This window comes from Oncorhynchus kisutch, linkage group LG20 (assembly GCF_002021735.2).
Source record: "Oncorhynchus kisutch isolate 150728-3 linkage group LG20, Okis_V2, whole genome shotgun sequence".
NCBI lineage: Eukaryota > Metazoa > Chordata > Actinopteri > Salmoniformes > Salmonidae > Oncorhynchus > Oncorhynchus kisutch.
Window position 1 is genome coordinate 43,923,173 of NC_034193.2, and position 13,511 is coordinate 43,936,683.

General features: G+C 41.9%; 1 protein-coding gene across 2 annotated transcripts; it reads left to right on the top strand.

The window, feature by feature from the left end:
* Positions 1-637: 637 nt before the first annotated feature.
* LOC109865851 (protein LTV1 homolog) lies at positions 638-11,734 on the top strand. Of its 2 annotated transcripts, none has more exons than XM_031799150.1 (11): positions 638-825; positions 1,275-1,406; positions 2,467-2,670; positions 3,057-3,147; positions 3,261-3,393; positions 3,647-3,872; positions 6,890-7,017; positions 7,178-7,314; positions 7,504-7,556; positions 7,752-7,952; positions 11,244-11,734. In XM_031799150.1, the coding sequence occupies exons 1-11, from the start codon at positions 823-825 to the stop codon at positions 11,355-11,357; spliced, it is 1,422 nt and encodes a 473-aa protein (XP_031655010.1). In that variant the 5' UTR covers positions 638-822; the 3' UTR covers positions 11,358-11,734. The 2 variants fall into 2 exon arrangements, with proteins under 2 accessions (XP_031655010.1, XP_031655011.1); XM_031799151.1 differs by having other exon boundaries at positions 647-825; positions 3,060-3,147.
* The last annotated feature ends 1,777 nt before the right edge of the window (positions 11,735-13,511 follow it).

The following is a 13,511-nucleotide window of genomic DNA, read 5'->3' on the forward strand; positions in this document are numbered from 1 at the left end:
GCAAGACATCAGTAGATTTATAATTGAACGCATTTATGGAGATTTTGCACTATTGTGTAGAGATGTACGGCTTGGATTCTTTACCTAAGATAGAAATAAGTTGAAACAATTTTATGTAATTAATTTGATTATTCGTTGTGCCAAATTTCATATTCACAAATGTAAATTTATAAACAAAACACATTTTCTTACCTTACAAAAAGAAATTGAACTATATTTTAAGACAATTAAATATTCTAACAAAAAAAACTGTCATAAGTATGTCTGTCCCTTAAGGTCCTTGTGTAATGTGATATTGTACCCCGTAGCCCCATTTTCCTTTGTATATTATTCATATATACTTGTGTTCCTCCATGTACTTTCTGCATTGATGTGTTAATTTAAAAAATAACTGCCTTGTTCAGGGGCAAAACGACAGATTTTTACCTTGTCAGCTGTGGATTCGATCCAGCAACCTTTCGGTTACTGGCCCAAAGCTCCTACCCGCCAGGGTACTTACATTCCAGTTAATTGGTTTTCAATGAACAATTATTTAATAGAGAATACATACTTTGACAACATAATATATTAATACAAATACAATAATGTATAGCCATCTGATATAATGTATGAAGTGAACAAAGTACACCCCTTTTGTCCTGTGAAATGGTTTGTTCCAAAAATGGTAGAAGCAGCGTGTGAGGAAGGAGTCCGCGTGGATAAACAACATTGACATGTATTTTTTAAATCCCCGTAAATGACACTATTTTAGCGCGAGATAACTGCCAGAAACGTTTTTGTAAAAATACTTTGAAAGTGTGTTCACAGCGATCCAATTGAAGTATGGTAAGCACACTTTCAGCTGCCAACGTTGTTTTAGCTTTGCATTCTATCTATGTCGACAGACAGACCGGCAGCTAACTCACTAACGTTACATAAATAATGCCAACTGTTGTGCTTGTCAATGTCTACTAAACCAAACATGTGTTAGCTAGCTAATATGTTTTTTTCAAGTGTGGGTGAGATTGATCGTTTTAGCAATAGCCAACAAACTAGATTGTGTGTTGGTTGTTAGCAAGTTAAGCTAAGTTAGCTAACTAGCTAGTGCATGAACATCAATTTACATTTCAGAACAGTTCTTCCTTTCTTACTGCCTAACCCTCATGTACAAAGGGCTTGTGATGAACAGTGACCACTCAACACAGGTCACTGACATATTGCTGCATCTGAGCCTGATGCAGTTGACCCAAAGACTATGTAACAAATTGCATGATCTACATGTCTTTCTTTTCTAGCCTAATAAAAGGAAGAAGGCATTCATTGACAAGAAGAAAGCGGTGACCTTCCACCTGGTCCACAGAAGTCAGAGGGACCCCCTCGCTGCTGACGAGAAAGCACCGCAGCATGTCCTCCTACCCGCACAAAAGGTACGAACGTGTTATTACAGTGGTTCCCAACCGGTTACTGAGTATGGTTAATAATGAGATTACTGTGGATAGTCAGATTAATATAATAGTTTGATTAAAACGTATATGCATGTTTTGCAAGAACAAAAATTCCCCTAATAATCCTGTTTACATGGACACATCTGAAAAGGTTACCTGTTGACGCTCTGATAAATGCCTGAATTCCCCAAAATAAACTTTCTACCACACATGAACATGTTATTTTTGGGAAGCATATTTGATTCTGAGTTCGGACATGTAAAGTTTGTATGTGGAAAAACGACTTCTAAAACGCATACGTTTAGTTGTACCGAACTCATTTCACTCGTGCTGGTGCTAACACATGCGCAGATCAGAGACACCGCTGGACCGCCAATGAAGTTGTTTACATATCCTATTAATTTGAAAGATTGCTCAGAAAAGCAAATGTTTTAATCGGCGATTTAATGTGACCTTACGCCGATTTAAGATTGACACAGTAGGGTGTTTACATGAGTATTGCATAGAAAACGTACTCACTGTACCGTCAACTGAATTTTGCTCTGCCCGGAGTACTGCTGAAGTACCCACTCGTGTGCATGAGTCTTGAGAGTCCGTGCTCCTCCATCTGCATTGCTTGCTGTTTTGGGATTTTAGGCTGAGTTTCTGTATAAGCACTTTGTGACATCTGCTGATGTAGAAAGGGCTTTATAAGTACATTTTGATTGAGATTCGTGTCAAGTACCCCCTGTGGATAGACCAAGTACCCCCAGGGGTTCTAGTACCTACTGTGTTAGTACATTTACCAAACTTTACTCAGGTATTAAGTGTTGCAATGGAAGAAATGGTCACAGTTTTCATCAAAAGACATCCATTGGTTACAATATTTAGGCTATTTGTCCTAGTAGAAGAGTTGCACTTCAAGTCAAAAACATATTTGTTGTAGATATTCATTGGCCAAGGACAACCAAGATATTTGGTGCATTAAAATCCTGCTTTATGTGCACAATTGTATTTTTTTGTCTCATGGTCCGTAACCACTTACTCTACTGTCTGTGTTCAGGTGGAGGTGGAGAAGCGGCAAGAGGAGCAGAGGGAGTTTGGGGTGTTTTTCGACGACGACTACAACTACCTGCAGCACCTGAGAGAAACGGCTCGGCCCGTAGAGTGGGCTTCATCCGGCAAATCACAGAGAGGCAAACGTACCCATGACCTCCAGGATGGGGATGATGACGACGACGAGGAGGAGGAGGAAAAGGCTACTCCTGTAAGTTTAGCAGGAGGTCCAGTGGGTGTTGCTGAGTGGAACGGTTGTGTGAATGTTTGGGCTATATATTGGACCAAACCGCCGATGGTGTAAATACAAGTTGAAATGATCTTGTCCTTTGCTAACAATGTAGCTAGCTGGAGTAGTTTTTAAGAGGCTTGCATTTGTGAGATCAAATTTCCCCACTTTCCCCAATACATAGTGTATTTTAGGTTGTGGTAGGAGTGACTGTAGGATGGGGTATGGGGCCAACATTAGCTATCATGACTACATTTCTCTTAATAACCACTACACATTTTATAGCAACAGCGAGTAGGGTAGGCAGTATTTTTGAGGTAATTGTGATAAACGGAAGTATTAAACCTTTTATGCTTTTGTAACTTCAGCAGACCGTCTCCTTCAACTTGCCCTCCTCTGTGTTTGCGTCAGAGTTTGAGGAGGAGGTGGGAATGTTGAACAAAGCTGCCCCCATCTCAGGTAAGAGGCCTCCGTCAGTAACAAAACCAAACGCCAGGTCATGATTCTAAATCGGTGAATTCTTCCAAGTTTTTAAAACTCCTTTTCTCTCCCCCTCGTGTTTTGTCTCAAAGGACCCAGGCTGGACATGGACCCAGACATCGTAGCTGCTCTCGACGAGGACTTTGACTTTGACGACCCAGACAACATGCTGGATGACGACTTCATTTTGAAGGCCAACGATGTCAAAGGAGCTGTTGGCGTGGTGTAAGAATGTATACTTTATATCCGTTTTATTTATTTCTAGCGAGCCATTCATTTGGGCTATTCCAATCAAGTTACAATTGTTGAGAGAGAGAGGATTGCTTTTTGTGTTTTTAGTTTCTTACTAAGAGCTGGTTAACATCTGCTAATTGAAGTCCTGTCACAATAAAGCCGTGCTCTCCCAAGTCCCTTTGCGCTGTTGGAAACCTCTTCTCTCGCTCTCTCACTCACTCTCTCACTCACTCTCATATTGCAGTGATGGTGATGAAGAGTGGGAGGATACAGACGAAGAGGAGAGCGACTCTGAGGGAGACTTTAACTCCGAGGGCGGTGTCTCTGGTGATGAGGACGGCGAGGGGCGCCCCCGGGAGTTCATGTTCATGGACGAGGAGACGAAAACTCGCTTCACAGAATACTCCATGACCTCGTCAGTCATGAGGAGGAACGAACAGCTCACACTGCTGGACGACCGCTTTGAGAAGGTCAGTGAGCCCCGGACATACTTTTGGGGTTTGGACCTGGGTTGCATTTCGTGACCTTTGGTAAAAGATAAACTGTGGTTGACTGGCTGATCGAACAGCATAAACACTCAGGGCTGTAACCTTTCGGTTACTAGTCCAACGCTCTAACCACTAGGCTACACTGCCGCCATCTCCTGGCTTCCACATTTTAAGAAGTCTAATACACGTTGGGCTGTATGTTTTGATGATGAGACTCTAATGATGATTTGAAATAAGTTGCTTAAATGCATGAGTTCTGCTTATTTTTTTTCCGCAAGCTGTACACACTCCAATAGTCTCTCATTGACAATTCGACAAGCTCTTGATAATGCCTCGAATTTCACGGCGGCATCCCCTTTGTGGCTGTAATGCACCCTAAAAATAATCCATACCTTTTGCGGGCCGGTGTGCTGCGTTGTGCAATTCTCCCTGAGTGCACTGCGCAAGCCGAAGCACGGCTCTCCGTCACGTGGCCGGGTTTTGTTCACAAGCTACAAGTTAAGGCAGATGCAACTGCGGGTGTCCTTATTATATTATGGGTGGCAGGGTAGCCTAGTGGTTAGAGCGTTGGACTAGTAACCGGAAGGTTGCAAGTTCAAATCCCCGAGCTGACAAGGTACAAATCTGTCGTTCTGCCCCTGAACAGGCAGTTAACCCACTGTTCCTAGGCCGTCATTGAAAATAAGAATTTGTTCTTAACTGACTTGCCTCGTAAAATAAAGGTTTTTATTTTTTTAATCCAATTCTGAGGTGCATATTGAAGATATTGGAACTGGCCACATTTACTTTTTGTCAGCCAAGAAGAGGAGTAGGCCTAACGAACAGCAAAAGCACTAGCCTATGTCAATCAACTATCCCCCATAGTACAAAAGTCTACTTATTCTGTACGAGAAATAAGTATTCCAAACATAGTGTGGGACAGTTGTGGGATGCAATGGATCCCAAATTAATACAACCACAAGCATCAAAAAAATGTATTGTGCAATGTGGTGGAAGCAAAGGATCTGAACATTTAGCTTAAAATGTTGATAAACTATGCAGCTTTTTCTTCACATTGTAAGCGCGAATGTTCCATTAGCGGGAAAACACCATTCTCAAAAGTGACCTAAAATGCGATTATGCATGTAATGTTTTCACGATAGAGGTGCATTTCTATGCTGAAAATGATCTACCCCCAACGTGAAACTCTTGCGCTGCTTATGAATGCACGTTAGGCTCTACACCCCTTGTAAAGTGGATATATGTGCTTAATTTTAAGAAGTTATTTGGCCACTTTAATTACGATACTAACCTTATTAAAACATATAGGGCTATGGGCTAGGCTACATGAGGTGTGATACTAACCTTATTAAAACATATATATGCCGATGGGCTAGGCTACATGAGGTGTGATACTAACCTTATTAAAACATATATATGCCGATGGGCTAGGCTACATGAGGTGTGATACTAACCTTATTAAAACATATATATGCCGATGGGCTAGGCTACATGAGGTGTGATACTAACCTTATTAAAACATATATATGCCGATGGGCTAGGCTACATGAGGTGTGATACTAACCTTATTAAAACATATATATGCCGATGGGCTAGGCTACATGAGGTGTGTGACTAACCTTATTAAAACATATATATGCCGATGGGCTAGGCTACATGAGGTGTGTGACTAACCTTATTAAAACATATATATGCCGATGGGCTAGGCTACATGAGGTGTGTGACTAACCTTATTAAAACATATATGCCGATGGGCTAGGCTACATGAGGTGTGTGACTAACCTTATTAAAACATATATATGCCGATGGGCTAGGCTACATGAGGTGTGATACAAACCTTATTAAAACATATATATGCCGATGGGCTAGGCTACATGAGGTGTGATACTAACCTTATTAAAACATATATATGCCGATGGGCTAGACAACATGAGGTGTGATACTAACCTTATTAAAACATATATATGCCGATGGGCTAGACAACATGAGGTGTGATACTAACCTTATTAAAACATATATATGCCGATGGGCTAGGCTACATGAGGTGTGTGACTAACCTTATTAAAACATATATATGCCGATGGGCTAGGCTACATGAGGTGTGATACTAACCTTATTAAAACATATATATGCCGATGGGCTAGGCTACATGAGGTGTGTGACTAACCTTATTAAAACATATATATGCCGATGGGCTAGGCTACATGAGGTGTGATACTATGATTCGAATAAGTCGCAAAAGTTTTTTTTTTTTTTCTTATGCTGGGCATCATTCACAAGTGATAGGCTAATATTGTCACCCATCAGACTATTCTTAATTTAATCTTGTCTTTGCATATACTATTTAATATATGTGTAACATTTTTACTTATTTAGATTTGACCATTATCATGCACCTGCATCGAAACACAGGCAGTGGGAAAAAATCTATGTCATCTATGCACTTAAATAGTGATGGAGGTTTTTCCCCACGGTTTATTTTCATGTCAGCCAGATAGTCTATACTCTTGTTGTAAAGAGAAAGTAATGTGCTTAATATTAGGAAAGTTGAGAAATAAATATAGTAGGCCGAGCCTACTCTTTTTATTAGCGGCCATCACTCTGCTTTCTCCTGCAATAGCATAGCCTATAGAAATGTGCCGCAACATGAGCTCATTGGCTCTCATGAAGTGTTTGATTATTAGATTTTCCTTTACATTTGCGTTGATGCCAGAGTGATTAGAGGGACAATCGAGTGCTGAGTACCAGGCAGTTTGGTAAGCTACTGATCACCAGCAGCAGCATCAGCTTGGAGAAGCCTAATTACCGTGACTAAACGCTCATGTGAAATTTGACTGCCTTCATGACTCGTGACCACCGGTGTGGCGGTAATACGGTCACCGCAACAGCCCTACACTCAGGTGCTGATTTCAACTTATGATATTCCTTTAATTCGAACAATGATTTCAATGAATGTCATTGTATCGTTTTTAGAACTTGTTTCTTTCTGTCGCCCATAGTTTTTCGAGCAGTTTGATGAGGATGAGATTGGGGCCCTGGACAACGCTGAGCTGGAAGGGCATATCGAGCCAGACAGTGCTCGCCTGGAGGAGGTCATCAAAGACTACTTCAAACAGAAGGAGTTAGAGTGAGTGTGTGTGTAACTCTTTTGCCATAGCAATACTCTTAGATAAAGACAGACGTGGAAGTCCTCATTGGACACAATGGATTACCATAATCATTTCTTTGTGTGTATGTGTGTTTAACTATAGATAATGACAGTAACTGAATCAACTATGTTCTTTCAGCTACCGGAGGCCTGATGCCCTGGGTCCTAAAGAGCTGCCAGTGGTGAGGGAGGAGGAGGAGGATGAAGAGGAACAGGAGATGGAGACCATTGTCCTGACGGCACCGGCAGAGAAGTGGGACTGTGAAACCATTATCAGTAAGTTAGTCTACTAAACATGTTGCTATTGTCTGTTCAGTAACTAACACTTTAAGATTCCCATTGTAGTACATGCCTGATGACAATTCTGTTCTGATGACATACCTATTGGCTAGATCTTTATTACCATAATTACTACATTTTCCTTTTTTGTTAATGAGTATTGAAATCCTTTCTTTACTATCCAAGGTACCTATTCAAATTTGTATAACCATCCAAAAATCATCAAAGATCCACCAAAGGTAAGACATGTTTTCCTCTGTTGGTTGTTTGAGCGAAGTAAGTAAGTTGCATGTCTAACGTTAAACATTTTGTGAGGCTTTTAGCTCATCTTCCTACCCAACGTTAGCTACTAAGTTGTGAATTCAAGGCATCAGCTCCGGGCCATTGTTGCTGTTGATATGACCGTTTAGTGTATTTCTGTGTTCTCTTCTCAGGCAAAGCCCATCCGAGTGTCTACCAGGACAGGCATTCCTCTGGACGTCCTTCCCGGGAGGGGCCTGACAGCCAAGCAGGCGGAGCGCATGGAGCGTATCAACGACTCAGATCTGCCCCGAGTTGCCACACAGCCCCGACCTCGAGAGGAGAGCAAGGAGGAGCGGAAAGCCAGGAAACAGGCTATCAGAGAAGAGCGCAAGGTGGGTTACTATACTCAGGGCTAATAGCTCTGTCTTGTCCTCCCTACTGGGTGTTCATGTTGAGAATTAATTTATTGTTGCTTGGTAACAAAATGGTTGAAAAAGCTCCTGGAACAATTGTCATAGGTTGGAATACTGTGCTCCATTTTTTTATATAGAGTTGAAGTCAGAAGTTTACATACACTTAGGTTGGAGTTATTAAACTCGTTTTTCAACCACTCCACAAATTTCTTGTTAACAAACTACAGATTGGAAAGTCGGTTAGGACATCTACTTTGTGCATGACACAAGTCATTTTTCCAACAATTGTTTACAGACAAGATTATTCCACTTATAATTCACTGTATCACAATTCCAGTGGGTCAGAAGTTCAAATCAAAAGAAATCAACCAAGACCTCAGAAAAATAATTGTAGACCTCCACATGTCTGGTTCATACCGCTCAGGAAGGAGACGCATTCTGTCTCCTAGAGATGAACGTACTTTGGTGCAAAAATCCCAGAACAACAGCAAAGGACCTTGTGAAGATGCTGGAGGAAACAGGTACAAAAGTATCTATATCTACAGTAAAACGAGTCCTATATCGACATAACCTGAAAGGACACTCAGCAAGGAAGAAGCCAGTGCCCCAAAACCTCCATAAAAAAGCCAGACTATGGTTTGCAACTGCACATCGGGACAAAGATTGTCCTTGGCGAAATGTCCTCTGGTCTGATGAAGCAAAAATAGAACTGTTTGACCATAATGACCATCGTTATGTTTGGAGAAAAAGGGGTAGGCTTGCAAGCCGAGGAACACCATCCCAACCATGAAGCATGGGGGTGGCAGCATCCTGTTGTGGGGGAGCTTTGCTGCAGGAGGGACTGGTGCACTTCACAAAATAGATGGCATCATGAGGGCGGAAAATTATGTGAATATATTGAAGCAACATCTCAAGACATCAGTCAGGAAGTTAAAGCTTGGTCGCAAATGGGTCTTCCAAATGGACAATGACCCCAAGCATACTTCCAAAGTCGTGGCAAAATGGCTTAAGGACAACAAAGTCAAGGTATTGGAGTGGCCATCATAAAGCCCTGACCTCAATCATATAGAAAATGTGTGGGCAGAACTTAAAAAGCGTGTGCTAGCAAGGAGGCCTAGAAACTTGACTCAGTTACACCAGCTCTGTCAGGAGGACTGGGCCAAAATTCACCCAACGTATTGTGGGAAACTTGTGGAAGGCTACCTGAGACGTTTGATCGAAGTTGAACAATTTAAAGGCAAGTATGTAAACTTCTGACCCACTGGGAATGTGATGAAATAAATAAAAGCTGAAATAAATCATTCTCAACTATTATTCTGACATTTCACATTCTTAAAATGAAAGTGGTGATCCTAACTGACCTAAAACAGGGAATTTTTACTTGGATTAAATGTCAGGAATTGGAGTTTAAATGTATTTGGCTATGGTGTATGTAAACTTCCGACTTCAACTGTATATATATATATTTATTTTTTCTCCAGAGCTGTATGTATACATATATAAAGAGACCACTGCAATTTTACCCAGTTTTTTTTATATTTCTCTCGTTTTACTATTTATAGGTATGTGTTTGGGTAAAATGAACATTTCTATTTTATTCTATAAACTACTGACATTTCTCCCAAATTCCAAATAAAGATATTGTCATTTAGAGGATTTATTTGCAGAAAATGACAACTGGTCAAAATAACAAAAAGATGCAGTTTTTTTCAGAGTATATTATATCTCAGCAAAAAAAAGAAACGTCCACTCACTGTCAACTGCCTTTATTTTCAGCAAACTTTACATGTGTAAATATTTGTATGAACATAACAAGATTCAACAACTGAGATAAACTGAACAACTTCCACAGACATGTGACAAACAGAAATTGAACAAAGGGGGGGTCAAAAGTAACAGTCAGTATCTGGTGTGGCCACCAGCTGCATTAAGTACTGCAGTGCATCTCCTCCTCATGGAGTACACCAGATTTGCCAGTTCTTCCACCTGCAAGTTCCTAGACATTTCTGGGGGGATTGGCCCTAGCCCTCCGATCCAACAGGTCCCAGACGTGCTCAATGAGATTGAGATCCAGGATCTTCGTTGGCCATGGCAGAACAGTGACATTCCTGTCTTGTAGGAAATCACGCATAGAATGAGCAGTATGGCTGGTGGAATGTCAGGATGAGCCTGCAGGAAGGGTACCACGTGAGGGAGGAGGATGTCTTCCCTGTAACGCACAGCGTTAAGATTGCCTGCAATGACAACAAGCTCAGTCCGATGATGCTGTGACACACCGCCCCAGACCATGATGAACCCTCCACCTCCAAATCGATCCCGATCCAGAGTACAGACCTCGGTTTAACGCTCATTCCTTCGGCGATGAACGCGAATCCGACCATCACCCCCGGGGGGAGACAAAACCGAGACTCGTCAGTGAAGAGCACTTTTTGCCAGTCCTGCCTGGTCCAGCGACGGTAGATTTGTGCCCATAGGCAACGTTGTTGTCGGTGTTGTCTGGTGAGGACCTGCCTTACAACAGGCCTACAAGCCCTCAGTCCAGTCTCTCTCAGCCTATTGCGGACAGTCTGAGCACTGATGGAGGGATTGTACGTTCCTGGTGTAACTCGGGCAGTTGTTGTTGCCATTCTGTACCTATCCCGCAGGTGTGATGTTCGGATGTACTGATCCTGTGCAGGTGTTGTTACATGTGGTCTGCCACTGCGAGGAACATCAGCTGTCCGTCCTGTCTCCCTGTAGCGCTGTCTTAGGCGTCTCACAGTACGGACATTGCAATTTATTGCCCTGGCCACATCTGCAGTCCTCATGCCTACTTGCAGCATGCCTAAGGCACGTTCACACAGATGAGCAGGGACCCTGGGCATATTTCCTTTGGTGTTTTTTAGAGACAGTAGAAAGGCCTCTTTAGTTTCCTAAGTTTTCATAACTGTGACCTTTATTGCCTACCGGCTGTAAGCTGTTAGTGTCTTAACGACTGTTCCACAGGTGCATGTTCATTAATTGTTTATGGTTCATTGACACAAGCATGGGAAACAGTGTTTAAACCTTTTACAATGACGAGCTGTGAAGTTATTTTGATTTTTTTTTTACGAATTAACTTTGAAAGAAAGGGTCCTGAAAAAGAGACGTTTCTTTTTTTGCTGAAATGATATACATTGTATAACTACATTTTTTTTGTAAGCGTCATCTATGAATACGGTTCACGTATTTTGGATATCTTGTAGAATTCTTTTTGTCCATTGACAACATATTTCTTGAATGTTTCTACAGGAGCGAAGAACAGAAAAGAAGGCCAACAAAGAGGCGTTCAAACAGGAAAAGGTCTATCAAGAGAAACAAATGTTGAACCTGCGTTCCAACGTCCAGGGTCTAAAGCTGTCTTAGCTGCCCAGATGCAAGATGAATTGGGACTGACTTTGTGCTCATCCTCTTAACTGGATTACTGATGGACAACAACCCTGCAACCGCCATTTTGCAGAGGACCCCCAACACGAGGACTATGGGCTGTGTGGCATTTTTTTGTGAAGTGTTCAGAGATTAATGTAGCCTGGTCCCAGATCTGTTTGTGCTCTCCCCAACTCCTATGATCATTCTCACCATGACAGTAAGTCTGCAAGACTGCACAAACAGATCTGGGACCAGGCTAATTCAGACATTTTTTAAATTTTTTATAGATCAACTGTTTTGAAGTTAGCATGTCAGTCATCAGAGTGCAGTTCACTAACCCTTCTTACCTTATACAATAAAGCTAAAGAATCTTCCTGGTGTTTTTTTGTTGAGAAAAATGAAATACTTAGTCTGTTTTATTTTACAGTTGTGTGTGTGACATTCATTTGGTTATTCAATTATATTTCAATGCCCAACCACCCAAAATATTTTTTACATCCTGAGTAAAGTTTACTGAAGATTAGTTCAGCACACAGATTTGAACTGGCGATAGACTTACAGAAATCTCCCAGGGACCATTAAAAACAGAAATACAACAGAAAATAACATTATACAGAGTGGCAATCATTATCTAACCAGGTTAATGGCAGTTCTTGGTAAACATTGAAAGAAATTGATGCAACTTCAGTGGATGGCCAATGTTGTGGGTGATATTTGCCTTGCATCTCACAGCCTACTCGGTTAGCTTGGATACATAGTATTTGGTGTTTTATCCTACAGTGCTACATCTTTAGTGCCGTTGATCCACAAGGTCATATTTTCATGGAAGAGTGGTTGACGTAAATAAAGCTGCTCGTAAATCCAGTATGACAGGTTGGCCAGTGTTGTCAGAGATCCCTATTGTTATCCTTAAATGGCTCAGGTGGAAAGAGTGGTACAGGTGTATAACTGCCTGCCATCTTGGAGGCAATGAGCACTTTGTCACTGACTGTTCTCTGAGTCAGCCTGAGTGGCACAGCGGTCTAAGGCACTGCATCTCAGTGCTAGAGGTGTCAATACAGACCCTGGTTCGATTCTAGGCTGTATCACAACCGGATGTGATCGGGAGTCCCCTTGGGTGGTGCACAATTGGCCCAGCATTGTCCGGGTTAGGGTTTGCCTTGTTAAAAAAAAGTTTCAAATAAAATGTACAAAAATTCAAACATTTCTCTACTTATTTTTTTTTAACCTTTAACTAGGCAAGTCAGTTAAGAACAAATTCTTATTTATATTGACGACCTATCAAAAGGCCTCCTGCAGGGAAGGGGGCTGGGATTAGCCTTGTCTCAGGATGGTAAGTTGGTGGTTGAAGATATCCCTCTAGTGGTGTGGGGGCTGTGCTTTGGCAAAGTGGGTGGGGTTATATCCTTCCTGTTTGGCCCTGTCCGGGGGTGTCCTCGGATGGGGCCACAGTGTCTCCTGACCCCTCCTGTCTCAGCCTCCAGTATTTATGCTGCAGTAGTTTGTGTCGGGGGGCTGGGGTCAGTTTGTTATATCTGGAGTACTTCTCCTGTCCTATTCGGTGTCCTGTGTGAATCTAAGTGTGTGTTCTCTAATTCTCTCCTTCTCTCTTTCTTTCTCTCTCTCGGAGGACCTGAGCCCTAGGACCATGCCCCAGGACTACCTGACATGATGACTCCTTGCTGTCCCCAGTCCACCTGGCCATGCTGCTGCTCCAGTTTCAACTTCCACCTGACTGTGCTGCTGCTCCAGTTTCAACTGTTCTGCCTTATTATTATTCGACCATGCTGGTCATTTATGAACATTTGAACATCTTGGCCATGTTCTGTTATAATCTCCACCCGGCACAGCCAGAAGAGGACTGGCCACCCCACATAGCCTGGTTCCTCTCTAGGTTTCTTCCTAGGTATTGGCCTTTCTAGGGAGTTTTTCCTAGCCACCGTGCTTCTACACCTGCATTGCTTGCTGTTTGGGGTTTTAGGCTGGGTTTCTGTACAGCACTTTGAGATATCAGCTGATGTACGAAGGGCTATATAAATAAATTTTATTTTATTTTATTTTATTAAAAATACAAAATAAAATAAAAATATAGGACAGAACTCATGACAAGAGAGACACCGCAACACTACATAAAGAGACCTAAGACGACAA

Coding starts and splice junctions, on each gene's coding strand:
- LOC109865851 (XM_031799150.1), top strand. Junction 3,148..3,260: donor CAAAGCTGCCCCCATCTCAG/GTAAGAGGCCTC, acceptor TTTGTCTCAAAG/GACCCAGGCTGGACATGGAC. Junction 7,557..7,751: donor TCATCAAAGATCCACCAAAG/GTAAGACATGTT, acceptor TTCTCTTCTCAG/GCAAAGCCCATCCGAGTGTC.